Source organism: Cavia porcellus, unplaced genomic scaffold (genome assembly GCF_034190915.1).
Source record: "Cavia porcellus strain 051 isolate PalLab524CR breed Dunkin Hartley unplaced genomic scaffold, mCavPor4.1 scaffold_12, whole genome shotgun sequence".
NCBI classification, from domain to species: Eukaryota; Metazoa; Chordata; class Mammalia; order Rodentia; family Caviidae; genus Cavia; species Cavia porcellus.
Window position 1 is genome coordinate 24963808 of NW_026947495.1, and position 22480 is coordinate 24986287.

The window sequence follows — 22480 nt, forward strand, 5'->3', positions numbered from 1 at the left end:
TTTGTACCCTTTGTCTCAAAATGAAAGAGACTGGGGTGGAAGCCAGACACTACTAATTCATTACTAAGACAGCAAAAATACTGTTTAAGTAGTAAGACTGACCAAGGAGAGTTTACTGGAAAAAAGTTTTGTATGCTATGCCATCTTTGATCTTGGTTGCAGCTACTAAACTTGGCCATTGTAATACAAAAGCAGCCACAGTGTATGAATGAATAGAATGGTTGTGTTTCAGTAGAACTTTATTTACAGAAACAGGCCGACGATCAGAGTTGACTGTGGGCTTTAATTTACAGTCATCCTTTGTAGAGATTGCGGGATACTTTCTTTATTTACCAGTTTATTTACTTTGTCCACAGTTTTACTTTCCACAATTTCAATTATCCAAATTACCACTTTGGATAAGTGGTCCAGAATTATTAAATATAAAATTTCAGAAATAAATCTTAAGTTTCAAGTTGTGTACTTTTCTTCATAGCATGGTGAGATAATACGCCGTCCCTTCTAGGATGTGAGTTATCCCTGTGTATGGTGTATTCATTCTATACATGCTATTTGCCAGTTAGTCTCTTAGTAACTGTCTGTCAGATTGACTATCATGGTATCAGAGTGCTGGTTTCAACTAACTCTTATTTTACTTAATAATGGCCCCCATGTGCAGGGGATGCTGGCAACCCACACATGCCAAAGAGAAGATGCAGTCTTTCCTTTAAGTGAAACAGTGAAGGTCTTAACAGTGAAGGGGAAAAAAGTATGTGCTGAGATTGCTAAGATCTGCTGTAAGAACAAACCTTCTACAATTTTTACCATTTATACTTTAATAAGTTTTATTACAATATATTATAATTTTTCTATTATTGTTAATCTCTTACTGTGCCTAATTTATAAATGAAATTTTATTGTAGGTGTATATGAAAAAAACAGTACATATATGGTTCAGCACTATCCTGGTTTCAAGTACTTGCTTGGGGTCTTGTATTATATCCCTTGCAGACTATAGGGAATGACTGTTTTGCAAACTTCATGTTTAATTCATACCCATCCCTTGTACTGTTGTTACATATGTTGTTACAAATGTCTTAAACCTCACTATACCATAATATAATTTTTGTACTAAGCAAAAATTGGTAATCTGCTAAAGAAATGAACAGAAGAAAAAAACTGTGGTCGTCTCTATTTATTCACATATTAACATTTCTTATGCAGTCCTTTCCTTTCTGGATTTCCACATTTCCATCTGATGTCACTTCTTTTGCAACCAAGATTTTTTATTAATTAATTGTTACCATACAGGTCTGCTAGTGGTAGAGTCTGTCTTCATTTGTTTATCTGCAAATGACTTATTTAAAACTAGTATTTTTCCAGGACATAAAGAATTCAGAGCTGACAGTAAGTTATCTTACTGAAATGCCATTTCTTTGTTTTCCATCCTCCATGCTTTCCTGATGAAAAGTTGGGTGACATGTCTGTCTTTCTTCTGTCTTATGTAATGTGTCTTTTTTTTCCCCCCTCTGGCTTCTTTCAACATTTTATTCTTGGCTTTTAGCAGTTTGATTATTACAAATGTGGTTGCCTTTATATGTGGCTCACTGAATTACTAGATCTGAAGTTAGTTTTTTAAAAACAAAGTTAGAAAGTTGTTGGCCATTTTGTCTTCAGATATTTTCTTCCACATTTTTTCTTTCCTACTTCTTGCATCTATTTAATGATTACCCCAAAATTGCCTACATGATATTTTCCTACAGGTTTCTAAGGTTTATTTTCCTCCATCTATATTGTTCATATTGGATATTTCTATTTCTTTTTTTTCCCAAGTTCACCAATCTTTTCCTTCTGCCATCCAGAAACTGCTCTCCTATTCTGTGATTTTTCCACTAAGTCATTTATTTTTAGTTCTGGAATTCCTTGTTTTCCCAAGTGTCCATTTCTTTGCTGAGGATTCTTTTTTATTCATTAATGATTATTTTTCTTTTGTCTTCAGTCTTATTAATAACTGCTTTACATTCTTTTTCGATTCTTCAACATTTGCATCACTTTGAGATGTTTTTGTTGACTTTTTCTTGACTTTGGTTTATGTTTTTGTTTCTCCACCTGTCAGGTAGTTGTTTGCTATATATTGGATGTTATAATGTTATGCTGTAGAGTATTTAAGATCTGTTATTTTCCCTAGAGAGTACTATTTTTATTCTAGCATGCAGTTAAATTACTTGCTTTTCACCAGGAACCTAGGACTATTCAGTTTATGGTTTGTTGGAGTATATCTGTATTAGCACACAGACGCCCAGCACAATCTTGTGGACATCTTAAAGTCCAGAGTCTAATGTGAGACCTTTATTGAGTTTCACTGCAGACTGAAATGCTAATGGGACTCATTTGACTTTTTGGGATTCCAAGTCTTTGTCCTGAACAATGATTAGCAGCTGAAATTTCTTGAAGACCTTTAGAGCTTTCCTTGGAGTCTCCCCTACAAATGCTTAGGGATAGGATCACACAAGAAGTATAGATTTGGAGGCTCACATTCTATTCACATAGCTTATGTGCAGATTTGGAGGCACACATTCTTTGGCAATTTCTTTTTAGCTGTTTCCTTAATTTTCTGGAGCAACCAAAGCAAACTTCATCCTATGGCTCTGCAAGCCATTGAGACTGCAGCCTTTCAGTTATCTTTTAGCATTCTGCCACCGTCAAATTGGGGAGTTGCTCCAGGGTGTGGCTATATGCATGTGAATCTTGTTGGGAAATGGTTCTCCTCTTCCAAGCTCAAATCCCTTTACTTTCTTCCTGCTTTTTCTTCTTCTTTAGTATCTTATTTTAAGTGTTATCTGTGAGAAGTATTCAAATGCACATTTCTCTGCCAATACCAGTGCCAGTCCAACTTGTTCTTAGGTATCATAACCATTTCCAGGCTGTCAAAAAGTGTGTTTAGTAGTTCACCGCATCTCCACTCCCCACCCAGTACTGTGGCTCGAGGGTGAGCAAGTAATTGGTTTATTCTGGATATTGGCATGCAGAATGGGTATTCAGGTAGTAATACTACTACCCTAGGATCTCACTGTCCAGGATCCAACCCAAAAGCCAGTACTCCTCTGGGAAGAGACTATTCCTCCAAACAAATTTCCTGGCAGCTGAAATCTTTACGTTTCATACTAAGAATAAATTGAGTCACGTGTATATTAGCTTTCTCTTTTAAGTCAGTAAGTAGCATTCCACTGTTATAAGAATACTTACAATATCTAAGATTTTGGGCATTGCTCACTTAACTTTACAAGCTGAGTAGTTAGATCCAAATGAAAGTGGTCTTAATAAGAGGCATGTTTCTTCTGTACATAAAGAAGCAGCTAAACCATAGGAGAGATGATAAAATATAATGTCCCCAGCCACGAACATTGTCTAGCAGGCATGATGTGTGTATTTTAAGACAGTGCATGTAAGTTTCATGCAACGCTAGCTAAAGGACTTGAGCCTTATAAACTAAATAGTTCCCAGTTTTTCTTTGAACTTATACCCAAGGGTTTGCAGTTCTTACAAGTGTTCACAGTATTATGGTCTTCTCTACTTTTCTAATACCTATCACTTCCTATCAAAGTGTCATCTCTGTTCTAAACTGTATTGTTTATTTTTAAGTTTATTGCAGGCAAAAGATTATAACTAAGAAATGAAAAGAAAATTAAAAGTTAAACTAGTTTAGGTGAAAGAGTGAAAACAAAAGCTCCTATTAAAGAAATTAGTGAAAGCTGTAACCTTTTTCTTGGAGACATGTGGGAGACCAGTTCAAATTCCTCACCTTTTATCAAGAACTCTGCTAAGACTGGAGACTAGTGATTCAAAACAGAGCCCCTTGTGTGACTTGAAAACAACACACCCATTTTTGACAATCTCTACCATCAAACTAGCCTAACAATAAAGCCAGCCTTACCTTATGGTCAGCGTGTCCAATCCCTGACCCACATGGCATGTACGCCCTGGACAGTCAGCAATAGGATCACAAGAGATCATAGACTTTTATGATCACATTATTATGTGACTTTCAGTGCTACTTTTCATGACTTACTTGTGTGGTGCTCCATTGTGGTCTACATAGGCAACAACCAAATCCTAGCTCCACCCCCTGTACCTGCCACACACAGTCAAATTGAAACCTGTGTTTCAGACATGGCATGTGCTCATGCAACTTGGTGAGTAAAGCAGCCATTATTTACCTTAGTATTCCACCCTACCTGTGTGTGCACCTAGGGCGATAGGCTTTTATTATTACTAAGTGGATATGGGAAATTCTCTTATTTAATTACTAGGCTCCAGCAACCATTTCCATTGTACCAGGCATTGATGCATTAGTTTCACAAAAACAAATCAAAGAGCCCAGTAGTCTTATGTATATATCACCCTCCTCTTTAAATGTTACATTAAAAGTATAAAACATTCGTTGCTTACATTAACTATATTTTATATTTCGTATGTAGCCCAAAACAATTCCTCTTCACTCAGTGTGGCCCAGGGATGCCATAAGATTTGATACCCACTCTACATTTCTTTCTTTTCTTTTTCAGTTACAAAAAAAGAAATACAGATATGCACTCATAGGCTATGTACATATACTTTTCTTTCTCGTTTTAGTTTTCCTTAAAATCCAAACCCAAAACACCATTGAGAGTTTGATAAGAACAGTCAGAACTGTATGACCTGCCCTTAACTGAAATGTGTTCTTGATGGAAAATGGAGCTGCTTGTTCCAGCAGCGTATCAGCAGCGTGTCACTGTTCCAACAAGATAGCTATGTGGCCCTTCTCTACTGCCTGGAGTAACTTGCATGGGAGAATAGGAAAATTATGAGAGGCTTTGCCCTGTCTTATTTATTGGAAAAGGAGAATAGTTACAAAAATTGCCTTAGGCCCTCAACTTGGAATCTCATGTAGTTTTGCAAGTATAATCTTGAATTTTTAATATTTTTCATCTATTTCTAGTTACATTTTCTTAAATCAAAATTGACAGCTGAGGATGATGTAAAATATGTCAGTTTACATCTTATTTTTTAAAATATTATATAGAGAAACCTTTTTCTTGGAAATAGGATGCCAGTGTTACTTTTCTGTTGTTTATGAAGTATAAAACTTAACATTCTTTCAGTTTAATGACTGTTACCCCGTTTATTTTAACTAGACATATGGATGATACCCATGTGGAATATTTTACGTTCCTTACATTGTTAGTAGGAACATTTTTGTTGTAGACAAAGCTATAGCAAAAATTAAATATATGCTTAATTTATATAGAGATGAATACATGCAGATTTATACATAAAAAGAACACTGATTATCCAAATCATATTACAGATTCAGTTTTATCTTTCATTCCCAGAGCTATTCAGAAATACACACGCATACACACACACCCCACAGTATATGTTACTGTTATTACATATATTTTAAAAGACAAATCTTTTCCTTCCATAAATACAGATCATTTTAATCACTGATTATATTTCATACCCCTCTAAGCATTGTGAATGTAAAGCCAATCAGGGATGGCAAGAAAGTCCCAAAGAATATCCAGTGGGTTGAATGATCAAATGAGAGCTTGGGTGTGCTGTTGTAGGTGTCATAGGCAAGATCGCATTCTCTGGTCTTATTTTGGAGGGGGCTTGTTTGAAACAGGGTTTTGCTGTGTAGTCCAGGCTGGCCTTGGACTCAACAGCGATGTTCTTACCTCACCCTCCTGAGTGCTGGGATTACAAGCATGTGCCTCCACCTGTCTCTTATTATTTTCCCTTTTTCAGTGCTCACATTCTGCTTTAGAGATTGTTCTAGTGCTGAATAAGGCTGTACATGACTGTTACTAGTACTTGGCATAGAAAGGGTTACTCAAATGTTGGAAGGTTTTGCTGATTTGATTTTTCTTTTGTGATGCTAGAGATTGAACTCTGGAATTTGCATATGTTAGACAAGTGCTATAACCACGATCTACAACCACAGCCCTCATCCTATTTTTGAGGGAGATAACAGACTCTGAAAGGTTCTGCACTGTGCCTAGGTTGTGCAGTTGGTGAGAAGTGGAGGCATAATCACAGCTGAGATGTTTTAGCTACTCTCTGCCTTTTCCGGGGCGTAGTCTTTACCCATATTTTCTACATTTTTCTCTGCTGAGGTTGAGGGTGATTAAGGACTTGTCACTTTCAGGAGCAGGTTGCTTCATAATGACAAAGCATCTTACATCGTGGCCAGTGAGGGAGGATGGCATTTTCTGAGTGAAATTGTTCTATTTAGAAATCAGAGAAGACAGATTTTTATAATTTTGTAACTTTAAAGGCCAATGCTGTGTCATTTTGGAAATACATTTGAAAATTTGGAAAGAAAAAGTAATTAATTAAAGGAAAATGGTTAAGAGACTAAGAAAAAACATTGGAATCTATTGTTAATCAAATAAAGGATCAAACATTCATAATACTCTTTATAAATCATATATCATAAAAATGACTGTGACTTCCTTACCAGTGAAAGATGGTTTTTGCCTGAGGAATTCACAATAAATACAAATTTTATTCAACCCTTTTAAGATTTTATGCAGCAATACCCTTTAAATAATGATCAGTTATGTTTTTATTCCTTAGAAGTAGCTTTTGTTGTTGTTGTTATTGCTGGATTATGCCCTTTTTTCTCCAGCATGTTATTTTTCTACTCAAAGATTATCAGTTACTTTCCTAGGGCCACTGTACCCAAACTGCACAAGTACATGCAGTAACCTTCCATCACTTGAAGTGGTAAATATGACGGTGGCGTTCTGAGCCTGGAACTCAGGGTGCTGCAGTGTAGTCCCTGCTTATGTGCCCAACTATGCTGGTCCTATTTTGCCTTGTGTCCTCTGCTTTAGCTAAATTGGTTCCCTCTATTCTCTCCAGTCTCTTATACTTAGAGGATTGATTGGTTATCTTTACCTACTGGGGTTAGATGTGCTCTCCTCAAATGTAGATTAAATCTGATTTCTGTCTCTAGCCTGTCTTCTTCAGTGTTGCTCTTTTATTTTACCACTCTGCTGGTTCCAAAGTGTGGCTGACCATTAGTGGCACGTGAGGGGAGGCAGAAGGAGCATAGAAAAAGCAATGACTAAACTGTTCTCTGGCCATTTAGAGCATCAGGGTATGCAGGAATGGGTAGTGATGATGGTTCATTTTTTAAAACTTAAGTAATTTTAAAATATACAAAGTTAAGAATGGCTAACTTAGTCCATGACTTTGGTTGAGTTAACCTCTCTGAGCCTCAGCATCTTCTGTTGAATGGGGTAATGTATTTCCTTTTAGGGTCATAATGAGAATTAACTGAGATGACCCATGTGCGTAAATTATAACAGGTGCTTGAGGCAGGTGCTTAGTCTGTGTTGGCTGTCAGTACTACTATTCTTGTTCTTTGGTGCATTCATGTTCCTCTTCTGTGTCATCTACTCCTACATGTATTTTAGAACATAGTTCCCACTTGTCTGAACATTATGTAAGATATAAACTAAGATGCTATGACAAGGGTACCCAAAAATACACTGTTAAATGAAAAGGGTGGTTTCTCTTTCACAGGGTACTGGGTTCCAGTAGGGAATAACCTGGGCCAACAGAGTGGCTCTTGTTCGTACACCATTTGAGATTCTAAATTCTTTCCTTTTTACTAGGTTATTGTATGTCCATATTTCAGCCTACGGGAAGGATAAATGAGGGAGCAGATGTCAGGACTATACTGAGCCAGGCAGATAATCCTGAAATGAAAAGTGGAATTTCCTGTCATATCCCCTTAGGTGTGAATTTAGTCTAAAGTCATACTCAACTATGAGAGGCCAGCTCCATCCCAAGTCCAGGTGCTCAGGTGAAAACTCAGCTACTGTGGAATGAAGGGAAATGAGCTCTGGGAGAATAGTAAATAGTTACCAGATCCTTGGAGCCTGTTAATCCTTCCAGCTTCTCTTGCTACCTGCTATTTGTTTCCCCTTCTTATGCATTTATTGTTTGTTTCAGGGCCTTCTCTGTATATTTCACCAGGCTGCTAATTACTATTTTTGGTAAGCAACTTCTGAGATTCTTATTTACAATAGGTATGGTATTTATTGAATGAATCAGTGGGAGAGCTTTTTTGTTTTTTAGTAGCTTTATTAGGACCCAATTCCTTTTTATAGTTAAATAGTGTTCTACTTCATGATTGTCTCACATTTGGTCTGTCACTGATCAACGGGTATTTGAGTTGTTTCCAACTTTTGGCTATTAGGGATAAGCAAAAATAGTATGAAAACTTACATAAGTTTTTGTATAACTACGTTTGTTCTTCTGTTGTAGAAACCAAGAATTGCATTTTCTTGGTCAAATGGAAACTCATTCTTTAGCTTTTTAAGTAACTGGAGTTTCTTCAGAGCTACTACATCATTTTATATTCCTGCCCGCCATATTTGAGAACATTGATTTTCCCATACCCTTGTCAAAATTTGTTATCTGAATTTTTTTCTTTTTTATAGTCTCTTTAGTTGATGAGAAAACTTATCTCCTTGGATTTGTATCTCCATTATGACTAGTGACAATAAGCCCTTTTTGTCATGTCAGTGCCAGTTATTTAACCCTAGCTGTTTCCTGACCACTATGTGTATATGCTGCTAGGTATGTGACAGCCACCTTTTCTCTGGCTGGACATTCCTAGGAACAGTGGTTTAGGAGGACGGTTGTTTATGTATGCAAGTTGTACGTGTGTAACATTCTTAAATATCTTATCTCATACTGAGTCTAAGTCCTAGGTCCTCTTTAATTCTAATTTATGGAAAAGAAAAAAAGAATATATTTTTAGTGCTTAGAAGTTTAATTAGGCAGATAATTCTACAAAAATAAATGACAGAGTGTGACAAAGGGAAGTGTAAATAATCTCAAATTATTTGGCTAACTTCTGATTGGAAATTTTGTGGCACTGATAATACTTGCCATTGTATTTTCATGTAATTTTTCTTTTTGCCTTCCATTATGCCCAAAGTGTTTTTACATGAGTAATAGGGTAGCTCTGGGTGTCTATTTAGCAAGTCCATGAAGCCCTTGACAATATTTTTCAGGGGGAAATAAGAATTTATCACTCTTTAGATTTCTTACAGAAAATAGGAGTGTAGTGGTTTGTCTTTTATCACCTGGAAACAATAGAGTGGATGTAAACTTGACTTAGAAGGCATAATCCTATGTTGAATATTCACAGTGCTTTGCACAGAGGAGATGATTAATGAATTTTGTTTCAATGAATGAGGAAGGTACTTCATCTCTCAAGACTGCAGTTTTATCAATGAACAGTCAAACTAAAGAGGGTTGACAAATAGGGTTTCAGGAGTTTCTTTAGCTCTGAAATTCTTTGATGCAGTGGTGATTACATTTCCAGCTTTTAGTTTAAAACAACAAAACAGGAACAGGAAAATAATAAATAAGTCTATTCAAAGTACATAGTTGAACATCCCTAACTTAAAATCTAAAATGCTCCAAAATCCAAAACATGCTCAAAAATTTCAGATTTGGGAGTATTTTGATTTTCGACATTCTGATTATGAATAGATTATCTAGTAAAGTCTGAAAAACTCTGAAATCAAAAACACTTCTCATCTCAATCATTTTGGACACAGAATAATCAACCTATGTGCAATTCTGGGGTCTGTGAGTGAGTGTAGCCATTTAAGCATATGTTGGCTTCCCAGCCCCTTTGTTGAAAAACAGTTCCTATTTCTATGGGGCCTTCTGCCTGGAATATTGTACATGATTCAGTTATAGAAATTAGATCACTTTTTCATCACGCAAATGTAAAACAGCCTAAAATGAGTATTTGCCAAGCTGCAAATTATTGGTGAGGTCATTTTTAATGGAAGACTATATTTTACCATGGCTTATTCCGTCCAATTTGTTGCTATTAGCTTCTGCAGCCAGGTTGGTTGACAAGGATGCTAGCGAGAGACCTAGCGTGGAGACCTAGCGTGGAGACTGAGTCTGTTCCTGGCTGTGGCTCAGCACTGGAGCTGGGGTGGCTCACATGAACACACTCTGCTGGGGCCATCTGATAAATGTGGCTGCGTGTTCGTATCAGGTGTGCCGGTAGAAAAGCTGCCTTGTCCTATACACAAAACAGAATCACTGGAGACCCCTTATCTTTGAGGAGGAAATATGTGAGGGGTTGCATTGGGCTGAACAGAGCCCTGACTCATGCAGATAGTTATCCCAGCTGTTGGCAACTGGGAACTGGATGAGAAGATTAAACTTACTCTCCTGAAACTGGAAAGAGATGGGTCATGCCTTTTCAGTTTCAGAAAGGTTTTCTGAACCTCACATCTCTCCCACCCCCCTTTCTTCCCTTTATAATAATCATGGAAAGAGAATCAGACACCCTTACCTTATGTCTGTTTGGTTTTAGATAAAAAGTCAGTGGCACTGTGTTCTGTAAGTTCTTAAAAAGAAGTACCATTTCAGACACTCATCAGCTTTTCTATAGTCAATGCACAGAAAAGAGACAGAGGGACTCTCTTCAGGTAGGGCAGCTTTCACTGAGTAAGTGCCTTTGTGAGGGGCTCCCTGATGAATATCCCTTTCTGTTTCCTCTCCTCCTACTCCCCACCCCATTCCCATTTCCCATTCCCATTTTGTTGTTTTCAGCCAGGTGTCACCTAGAAGCCTAAATAGAATCAGGATTGAAGCTGTAGCCTGACTGGCAGCCTCCCTTTGCTTTTATTGCTTGATTTTAGTTTTTATTGTTGTGTGGTGCTGAATATTGAGTCCAGAGACTTGGGAGTGTTAGGCAAGGGCTCCCCCACAAAACTGCATCCCTAGCTTTCTTTGTTCATTTTTGAAACTCATTTTGTAACCTTGTGGCTAGCTCTCTTTTGTTCAGCAGTGCAAAGTGGTTATCATTAACATTAAATAAGCATGCAGAAGGTGGTGTTTTATGATGCTGTCTATATAGTTGCTAGATAACGCTTTAAAAATAGTGTCTATGTTGAATTGGGCACTTAAAAGATGAATTGTACAGTGCTTGGCAAATCTTGCATTTGATTTATAAAGGTATTGGAGCAGTGAACATGTAGTTCATGAAGATCATGTAAAATTACAAGCCTCTTTTTTTTTTTTTTAATCAGACACAGTATGGATATCAGTTACTCACTTTAGGCATAGGCTGTGTCACCTCTCCCAGCAGGAGAAAGTGCTCTTCTCCCTCTGCTGCCCTTCCTGCTCATTGCCCTCTTGTCTAATCTGGTCCCCTTGACTATGTGTTGTCACAGTCCAAAACTGTGGGCCAGCGAATCCAAGAGAAACTTTTTGTTGCTTTGTTGCCTTTGTCCATTACTTTGAGAAAAAAAATCTGTGGAGTCCTTAACAGGTGCAGGTGATGCCTTGGGCCACAACCCTGAGTCCTATCCTCCAGGAGCAGAGGGAGCCTGTCTCGCTATGCCTAACCCTCCTCCCACATGACATTAGCTCTTGCAGGGCTAACTAAGAGACCCAACTAACAAGAACCCAGAGATCAGCAGGTTCCCAGTGACTGGACTGAGTAAGACATGAATGTAAAAGTCTATCTAATACCTTATGGCTTTGTGCCTGTCACTTTTTGGTGTGTGTTTAATGTGCTGTTTCCTCCCTACATACACATCTCTCTTGATGTAGGCACATCTGTGTGAACCATTAGGGGAAGACCCCAGTCCCAAACCTGACAGAAGCTTCCCACTCTCGTATGTTCAGCCTCTGCATTGTTTCTTTATCCTAAACTGAAACATTTCTGATAGCAGGAAAAGTGTTTGTTCTCTTAGATTAAACCCAAAATTGAGTATATTCTCTGTTGTGCGTACTGGTGAAAACAGCATTTTCACACCTATGTAATCTGCCTTTTGTGTTAATACCGTGTTGACAATTCTGCATAGTTAATACAGTGGTAGAGTTTTGGGTGAAAGATATTGCAGTCTAGGCTGGTTGTGAGGATAAGGTATGAAATGAAATCCTAAATAGTTGTAAGAGCATACATTAACCTCCCCACACGTCCACACAGTTTGAACAAATTGGCAGGGCACAAGAACTGGGGTGAATCTGTCCTCTTTTGAAAGGACCTTGTGTGTAGTCAGCAGTCTTCTCTGGAAAGCAGTAATGTTAACTTTTGACCTGAAAATACTGTTTAACCAAACAGAGATTGGGGAAGCTAGCCTCTGGGAGATGTGTGAGCTGTGTAGTGACAGAGAGTCTTGGCCAGGCTTGCCCAGTTGGACTCAAGCATCAGGTCTGCCCCATGCCAGAAGGTTAGGACTGCCTGTTTTTCCTGGTCACAGATACATCCTGCTTCACAGCCCAGAGCACCATCAAACCAAAACCTTTGAAAGTGTGGAAGCCCAATATCTATTGAACTCTAGCTTTGTGTAACTAAATATTGGGCAAGGAAATTCATTTATAAGGTGATAGAATATATTATATTATAGAGTACAGTTTTATTGTGTGATTGATCGGCTAACAGATTACCAGTAAAACTCCTGGCTTCATAGGAATCTCTGCTCAATCTAGATGTCCCCAATCCCAGGAGTCAGATCAGGAGCAGGCAGAAGCATGTCTGTGCCCCTTTGAATAGTGCTTACTTAATGTCTGGTGATCCAACAAGAAACTGATAGGGGAAAAAAACTCCCAACCTGCTAGCTGTCCTATACGAGTTCATGTTCTCTAAAACTGAAGAATGAATTCTTGGAACAGTAGAGGTTAAGAATAGAATATATTTATTGGGAAAGAAAGCTTCTGTTTGAGAGTGAGACAGAAGTGATCCTGAAGACCTGTCTTTTCAAGAGATTTTTATAGAGCAAAACTAAGAGGTGAGGTGGCAGGGCTGAGGTGGAGGAAAATGGGAAATCACAAGGTGGGCATGAGGTAGGGGACAAAACTGTGGTCAGAAGGTAAGATTACAGGCATAATTGCTCAGGTAATACTGATTAAATGGGGATCAACTGGGAAACACATAGCAAGCAGGCTTGAAACGGACCAGGGGCTTTTCCTGGAGGATGTGGATATTTACTCTTAGGGGAAATATGTGGATACATTCGTTTTATCTTTTGTGTTGAGGTCTGGTCTTCAATATAATGTGTCTGTCTCTCATACATTTGCAATGTCTTCCACACTGGCTCCTTTAAGGACCTACACCTGTGTGACTGTATACACTATTTCTGTCTAACTTACTTGTCTGTAACAAAGGCATGACCTTCTTCCAGGTTCCTTATGTCCTATGGGGGAAGATGGACAAATACAAAGAAAATGGGTTGTTTACTATGGCAGGGAGACAAATGTGCAGAAGCCCAGAGGAGGGCAAGGCCCAATGCTAACTGAATCCTGACTTCCTGTGGGAAAGAAGGACTAAGGACTCTGTCCTCAGGGAGCTGAATGCCTTGTTGAGTTATAAATAGAAGGTTGTAAGTAATTAGAGAAAAGGTAGAAGGTGGGAGAGGCTGAGAAGAATGCCTGCAAGAGTCCTTGAGAATAGCCATTTTGGCAGGTATTCATAGAAATGAGGGTGCCGCCTTACTTTGGAAGGCTCAGGAAGTAGCAGTTATTTCTGTAGGTCAGGTTTTATTAGAACACAGCCCCACCCATTCCTTCATGATTTCTGTTTTTACTGTAGCCAGGTTGAGTATTTGTGACAGAGGCTGTGATCCACAGAGCTAGAAACATTTACTGTCCTGACCGTTACAGAACAAGGTATCAACCTTTGGGAAAACATGTTTTTATTTCTTGAAATTCTGAAGGAAGCTCTACATAGTCAGCAGCATAGAAGCATCCCTGCTTCATCTTCACATCTCAGGTAATGGGGCTCTAGATCCAGGAAGCTTCCTTTGACTCTTAGAGTTAAATATTCTTCCCTTGTCCAGTCCTGAATCATGTCTTGTACCATTGTTAACTTGTTCATGTGTCTGTTATTCACTATCAGAATTAAGCTTCTTAAAGGCATTCTTTTGAGTTTTGACTCGTAGTTAAAGGTCTACACTTGCTCTAGTTAATATAAAACGGGTTTATGGTGAGGAAATATTTAAAGGAGTACAGAACTCATCCTGCAAATCTTAATCAGATTTATAAGAAGATGTTATAGAAGCAAAATTGGATTCCTCAGGACAGCTCAGCAAGTCTTTTGGCTCATGCATCCTCTGAACTCCACTTTGTCTTGCTCCTGTTGGCTTCTTGATCTCATGTACACATCATCATGCAGTCTGCACATGAGCTCAGCTCACAGCTGATCCTAGAATGGCCCACAGCTGATCCTAGAATGGCCCCGCCAACTCTGATGGGCCCTTCTAGTCTAAAGGACTGCACTTCTTGCTCTGCTTACTTGCTTTCTGTTTCTTAGTTGCAGGTCTCTAATCAAAGCACTCTGGTTGCCCAAGCACACCCTTTGCACTGGGCTCTGCTCATCCTGTTGGTCGCTGTCCTTCATCAGGTCCTTACCATAGGCCAATCAGAAGGCCAGTGGAACTGGAGTGATTCCACGGATCACAACATGCCTGCCAGACTAGACTTTTGTTTTGGTTTTTTTTCCCTGCCTCTCTGCTTACAAGGATGTTAGGCTTATATTTTATGGACCTCATGGAATCCTTTGTTTTCCATTCTTTTCAGATATCATTAATGGAGCTCAAGAAAAATGTGTATTGCCTCCTATGGATGGCTACCCCCACTGCGAGGGGAAAATCAAGGTAAGGTGGAAGCAGTGCTTCTTCATTTCTGTCATCCTCAGTCTTTCTGGCCCCCAATGATACAAGTGGGTGAGTGAGCCCTTGAAGCAAGTCCTTTAAGGGTATCCTCCATCTTGTCAGTTTTATGCTGTGGCTAAGAGGACCCTTTCCTACCTATACCTGTTCCGTGGGTTAGTGGACAGCGGCTCTTCTGGGTCATACTGTAGGAACACGGGCCACTTCACACAACTGCTGAGTCTTTGAAACTGCCTTTGCTTCTCTTTCCCAGCCTCCAATGGGTAATCATTAAAGTTCTAGTGATGAGAGACTGCTGTTATTTAGGGCCCATCTTCCCTCTTCCCCAGGCTCGTGCTTATTTAAACCAGTTTGTCCTTTAAATGCCACATATGCATTTCCAGTTTAGTACCCAGACACATTTGACTGCTCTTTCACTCTTGTTTTTTTTTTTTTTTTTGGTGCTGGGGATTGAACCCAGGGCCTCATGTATGTTAGAAGTGGGCCCTCCACTGACCCCCAACCCAACATTAAAAGAACAAAATAAAATTCTATTTGTGTGACCTGCTCTGGAGACCACAGCTCGCCCAGGAACATTTAGACAAAAGTTTTGAGTCAGGATGGTGAAACCACCCTTGGAAACACTATCTGATCTTGTTTGGGGATGTTTGTAAATGCTTACCATGCTTGCAGGGCACTCAAACCCCCCTCCACACCCTCTGCATCCTGGCACTGTGGTGCATCTCCTGGAATTGTGATACCCAGAGATAGTTCTGTGTGAGCATCCTCATAGGTACTTTGTCTTGATGAAGCTCTTCTAGCCTTTGCTTCTCTGGTCTCTCTTTCCTCTGCACACTTCTGCTTGGGCCTAACCCAGCCAGTGTATGTTTGTGAATTGTGTGGAAGCTGAGCAGCTGGCCATCTTTACCTCATCTCAACAATTCAGTTGCCCTGTCTCTAGACTGCATCTTGAGCTGTTCACGTGAACCTTCCTACCCTCCAGCTCTCTGTCAGGAGATGGGCAAGGACACCAGCAACCGGCTGCTCAGAGATGTTCTCTGTTCTTGTCCGTTTCAGTGGATGAAAGATATGTGGCGTTCGGATCCCTGCTACGCAGACTATGGAGTGGATGGGTCCACCTGCTCTTTTTTTATTTACCTCAGTGAGGTGAGTAGCTTCCTGTGGCTCCTGGGGGTGCATGTGTGTACTGTGTTGTATTGTGTTATAGCTAAACTTGAGTTTTGAAAAGCTTAAAAGCATGTTTTCCCTTCTTAATTATTTGCCCTACCTCCCCAGGAAGATTTTTTTTTTAATTTTAAAGAAAAAGTAGGCTGTTTACCTGTTTTTTGGCCTCCAACTTTTTGTGTTGTGGTAAAATACACATAGTTTGAGGTTTGCCATCTAAGAGCTGTTCACAGGCATTAAGGACATTTTCACATTGTTGTGCAGCTGTCAGCATCATCCACCTCTGCAGTTCTTCTCACCTTGTAAAACTGAAACTCTGTAACCCATTTCCCATACCATTCTCTTATTTCTTTCAGTTTGATAGGTCCACATTGTTTAAGTGGAATCATTCACTTTTTCATTTGCATCTGGCTCATTTCACTTAGCATAACATTATCGAGGTTCATCTATGTTGTAGCACATGTTAGAACATCCATTTACAGTGGAGTAGTATTCCTTCCTGTGTTTATAGCACAGTTTACCTGTGCACCTGTGAGTGGTCATTTGCATTGTTTCTCCCTTTGGCTCTTGTGAGTAACACTGCCATAAACATGGGCATAGAAATACTTCCTGAGACCCTGCTTGTAGTTCTTTTGGGTATGCATCCACCCAAAAGTATCCTTTCACCATATGCTGGATCATACAGTGATTCTATTTGTAAGTTTTTAAGGAACGCCCATACTGTTTCCCATGGCAGTTATAATAGTTGGTATTTCACCAGGAGTGCACATGGGTTCTAGCTTCTCCGCATCTTCACCAAAAAGCACGCGCTTTCCAGTTTTTTGTTTTCAGAGAAACCATCTTAATGGGTGCTGGTTTTGCTTTGCACTTCCTTAATGACTGATGACATTGGACTTCTTGGTCTGCATTTGTTGGCCCAGTAGCTATTTACTTCTGGGCTGAGTTAGTTCTGCCTTCCTTTTTGTCTTTCTTACCTGAACTTCATTTTCACTTATTCCTTTGAGTTTACATAGCAGCTTTTGTATAAGGCTTGCAGAGCATTTTACAGACCACAAGGATTTTCTGTAAGCTTTAGTGATCTCTATTTTCCCTTCAGGAAAAGTAAGTGGGTAGGGAAGAGTCAGATTTTATCCTGCTGCAGGGAAAGAGGCAACCAAAATCTACAGGCTGTCAGAGCCTGATAGAACAGGTGCAACTAATTTCAGAGGCAGCTCTCTGCTGCCTTTCATTTTTATTCTGTCCATATTTGTGTGCTATTGCTGTTGCCATTTGACCTGTAGTAGCAGCTCATGGTTATGCCATGAAGAATGCCTCTAGTTTTCTGAGCCTAAATTAAATGCTTTTGCCATAATTTTCCTTGTGGGCTTCAGATTCCTCTCTTTTCTGTGCTACAGGGGGGTAACAATTTCTTTGGGAGTAGAAGCCAAGCCAATATTTTGCTATAAGGGGTATGACATAAAATTATATGGGGTTTGTCCATGTCCTGTATCGTCCCCTACCTTTCCTGGCCACAGTTGAATCAGGATTTCCTCCCCTCCTACTGGAGATCAAACCCAGAGCTTTACACATCTTCCTTTACGACTGAGCTGAACTGCTAGCCCCATAGACTGTTCTTGACGAAAAAATTTTTTCCATGGCCATTGCAAGACTCTTAAAGCTAGTGAGAGTTAAAGCACCTCTTAGAAATTAAAAGCACCAAGAGCTAGGCCTACAGTCTTCCTTATTAGCAAGCTGCTGGCAAATGGACTTTGCAGCGTTTATTTGAGCTGTTTTTGGTTTCTGAGTTGAGTTGCCTGTAGCCGCCCTGTCTTCTTATTTTCATCTGCAAGGGAGTAAGGCTCGAGGCCATGAGTGAACCTTCAGTCCTGTGAGAGGTCAATTAAAAGTACCTTTCCTGCCCAGAGGAAAGGGTTCTCATCCAGTTTAATTTTCAGAAGTTTGCTTCCTCTTTCCTCCTTTTAGCATGTAGCCAGAGTCCAACTGTGCACCATGATTAACAAGCTGAGCTAATTTCACACTTTCCTGAGAATCTCCACATTGGGGTGGACCTCGGAGATAATGATAGAGACTTTTGCATTCCTTCCTCAGCAGCATCTTCTCCTCCTGGATAGAAAGGTGTAGGGGAGTGTTGGGACTGTGATTGTTCACCACCACATTCCTTTAAAACCATTACCTCCCCCCTCTCCCAAGGAAGAAAGGAAAGAACACAGCTCAAAGCAGGGAAAAGCAAGATTCTGGGGAGGAGAAATCAAGAGGAATGTGTGGGACAGTGGGCTACACAAAGACTCATGGATCACATATGTTTATTATTGGAGGCTGTGTCTCTCATCTTGGGACTTGTGAATACTTTTTCTTTTCCTGGGTAGAGAATGGTGGTTAGTTAGCCTTTAGCACTTTCTCCTCTAACAAATGATCAAATTTTTCCACTTGTTCAGCTGAATGTAGTTCATTGAGCCTATATTGAGCATCTGTTTTATTCATCCCTTGTCTCCTATTGAGGACTCCCTGTTTTTGCCATCATGCTGTGCTTCTGTATCTTAAACGAGTCAAGTGGGAGAAGGTGAAAGGGTGAAAGCACTGCTCCGGGTGGGAGTGGAGAAGTGTCCCCTCAGGAGAGAACTAGGGACCTCTCCATAAAAGTTTTATTCTGAAAAAAACCATGAACCTGTGCTTTAAAAATGCTTTATTCAAGCATCATAGTAGTTGCCCTATGAGAGAGAGAGAATTTCAGCAACATGATCACTTCAATGAATCTTACACCTGAACTTCAGCTTCTGTTTCTGCTGTTTTTCTAAACTGTATGATTTTGATTTATGTTTCAGATTTTTCCTTTATAAATTAATTTGGTGGGGGGATATCTGGATTCAAACTCATCACCTCACACTTGCCAGGTGCTTGTGCTACTTAAATCACCAGCCCCTGAATTATTTTTACATTTTTTTTTATTTTAAAGAAGATAAAACCAAAGAAAATAAAACCAATCAAAATAAACCAATATAAGTGATACAGGACTTCAAAACCTTACAAAATCAGTAATTGTTCCATAATGCCCTTTGTTGTCTTCACAATAGCTGCAGATACCTTTGGACATAATAAAAATTGAACAGAACGGAATAGAAACAGTAAAAACAAAGCAATGAATGCTATAAAGGACTTCAAAACAAGCCAATAGTAAATCCAAAATGGCTACCATAATATACCTTGCTAATCTTTTAAATAGGTACTTATGCCATCAGATTTAACATAATCAAACAAAACAAGAGAATAAAACCCAACCCAACAAAACAATGAAAATGATGTGGTTTCCAGGTGAGGATTGCTTACTGGTGAGGTTTTAATCTCTCCCCCACAATCTGTGAATGGTGCTGATTTATGGACAGAGGCTTGGATCTGGCTGTCTCCACTCTGGCAGCAGTACATGCTTTGCCAGGCTGGGGTCACCTCCTGGTGAGGCCTGATTTTTTCTCTACCCCGCAGTCCTCAAATGGCACTGATTCACAGGGAGAGGATTGGGTCTGGCTGTCCCCACTCAGGCAGCAGCCCAGTGCGTGATGCTGGTTTCTAGGCAGGGATCATCTCCTGGTGAGGCCTTGTTCTCTCCCCCCAGCAGTCTACAGATGGCCCGGTCCCTAAATTAATAATTTTAATGTTGTGTATTTTAAAGGCCTCTGCCATGAGAATTTTGTGTAGATTCCTGAATTCCTTAGAGTAGAGCATGGTAGATTAATGATACTTAGCAAGAATAACTGACACTTTCATTGATTTTCAATGTCATAAATCATTTGAGGGTAGTTGTAGGCTAGACATTATAAATGGACTCTTCTTGGTTCTATTTCAGAATTAGAATCAATTTATGGTTCTTGTTTACCAGTCTAATTTAATTTTCTATCCCTTGGCTTCTGATAGTGTAGAAATTCAACTGTTTCCTTGATACCTTTTTTATTTTTATTTTATTTATTTTTTTGTACCAAGACTCTAACTCAGGATGTTGTGCTTGCCAGGCAGGCACTTGTGCCATGAAGCTATATCCCTGGCCCCCATGTCTATTTTTTTTAATTGACAAATTTGTACATATTTATGATATAATAGCTAAATCTAAATAGGGAACATATGCATTGCTTCACATATTGATGTTTTGTATATAGTAAGCACATTTCCCTAGACTGCTTGTTGCTGGTTGTGGTGCCCGTGTTTGCATTAAATAGGAGGCTGGTATATAGAACCCAGTGTACTATTGTTAATATAAAGTTAGTAGGAATAATTTCAAAAGTTACTTGCTTTCTAGTGTTTTTAAAATCCTAGATAATATTTGTGGTTTTGTGGAACTGTTAGTTTAGTTACTGTTTTTTCTGTTCTCTCCTGCTGTCTTGAAACTCACTTTGTTTTTATTACTTCACTGAACTCTGAAACTTGTTTATTTCCTGCATCATAACTAGAAAAATGAGAAGATCATTTGGCTTGTTAACTTGATCAACACATACGTTAGCAACTTTTATTCTAGTCTTAATCCTTATTGAAAGAGCCAATTTTTGCTTTTGTCCATGTTTAGAAATTTGGAGAATGTCAAAAGGATAAGATGTAAACTGTCTTTGTTCTAGTCAGTTACCAACTTAATCAAAGAATTTAGATTCAGACCCATTTTAGGCAATGTCAGACCGCTTTCACTTTGCTTTTCTGTGGTTGTCTCAGTATGCCAGCCCCACTGAATTATGGAATTATCAGCTTCTACTTTTGAGCTCACCAGCTTGTAGTCTGCAAATCCTCTTTGGTTAAATCTCAGGATGGAAAGCCATCAGTATGTCCCCTCGTAGCATCCCTGTTGCTGCTTACTTAGTATACACTGTAGTACGGATGGGGATATAGGATAATCCAGTAGTTGTCCTTGTTTGGGGCAAGTGTTTTAGTAGCTGACATTGATAGAAGAACAAAATTTCATTGAGCCTCTACTAAATATCAGAAATCTCAATCTCATTGATTGTACTCACTGACTCTAAAGGTCAGTGGACAGCCATGTCATAGAAGGCTCAGAAGAGTTAGTTAAAAGGGTTTCATAGCTGCAAAGTCCTGCCCTTTGTATTTCTGTTGTTCCCTTCATGTGGAAGGAAATTTAACGTCAGGTTAGTGAACTACAGCCACTGATTTTACACTCTATCTTACACTTAAATAATTTATATTTGAAATGTGGCTTCAGTTAGCTTATTTCAATTAATCAGTTTTATTGATAGTTTTCTAGAACTTCATAATTTTGTTACCTTACCTAAAAGCAGAAAAACTCTACTATTTCTCCTGACAACATAATTCATGAAAACCAGGTGTGAGTTATTCCAACAAGTAGGCATGAGTGAATGATTCAATAGGCATCCTGTATTTCCAGAACATCAGACAGTTCATTTTCTGTATCCGTTCCTGTGAACCATATTACTACTGAATGTCGTTGTTTCAGATATATTAACTTAGCTGTCTGCAGAGCCTTTTCCTGATAGCAGATTTTGTAAAATTTAGAATTAAATTCTTCGCCCTATGGATGGTATATTGATGAACATGTTGGGCAGCCACACTTTTTTCATTTTATACCATTGTTCCAGAAGGTAGCAAATAGCATACTTTCCCTGACTTCTTAATTTGTTGGCACTGCTTTTAAGCATTTCTGTTGCCATTTTAAGTATAGTTGGTCAGAAATAATCAAATTTTCCAGTGATTGATTGCTAGATCTTTAGATGTGTATTGCTTCAGATCACTGTGTATGTCTATGTCTATGCGTCTCTGTGTGCATCTGTCCCTCATGATGGAACAAAAGATGCAGTTTCATGCCTTACCCATCAATGTTTCTTACGTTTCCTAAACAACACACATAAAGTTCTTTGCTTCCTTCTGTTTTCCCTTGGCAATATGTAAAACTAATATTGACCAAACATGCTATTAACCTTGAGTTTAAATTCAGCATACTTAATCCCTTGATTAATGCCAAGATTAATGCACAACAGGAAAGGTTGAAAGCTTAAATGTTTGTGAATGTGAGCATGAAATGAAATCCTAATAACCACTACAATGATTTGGATTTATGGTCTATGTTGGCTGCTAAAGATGACTTGGAAATGGTATTGTATAGACTAATTTGTCAAAGTGGGGAGCCATAAAGAATGGACTATTTAGGTTGCAAGAGAAACCTGAATAAAAAAAAAGACTAGCATTTGGGATGAGTCTAGAAATACTTGAAAAATACCGCCAGCCTGTTGCCTTAGAAGACCAACCCACACCTTGTGCATAGCAAACTGTGTGAAATGTGAAATTCCTTCCCCTTAGGTAACAGTTCTTGGCAGTAAAGGAGGTAGCAGAGATTTATGATAATATTCTTCCCACTTCCTTAATTTGTATCTTTCTCACCTATGTGCATTTGTTGCTCTTATTACCTGAGTTTTAAGACAATCTTAGCAAAAGGCTTTTTACATTCTGACTTTAGAGAGTGGCACTTGTCAGTGAGCCTAATTGACCTTTCTGTTCTCTCTCCACACTCTTCCTTCTCTGATATTCTTCTTAATGATACCTCTGGGTTGCCTGAGTTTCAGTTCCTATAACATTTCTAGTTAGAATTCTAGCTTCCAGCATACAAAAAATTAAAAAGGGAA

The 22480-nt window shown here is 39.0% G+C and overlaps 1 protein-coding gene across 5 annotated transcripts in view; it reads left to right on the top strand.

Moving 5' to 3' along the window:
- Mgat5 (alpha-1,6-mannosylglycoprotein 6-beta-N-acetylglucosaminyltransferase) overlaps positions 1-22480 on the top strand; it is a 338130-nt gene that overhangs the window by 184545 nt on the left and 131105 nt on the right. For all 5 annotated transcript variants that reach the window (XM_023561078.2, XM_063258973.1, XM_063258972.1 and 2 more), the window contains exons 4-5: positions 14599-14675; positions 15747-15836. In XM_023561078.2, the coding sequence (XP_023416846.2) occupies positions 14599-14675; positions 15747-15836 (167 nt within the window). The remainder of the gene's footprint in view (positions 1-14598; positions 14676-15746; positions 15837-22480) is intronic.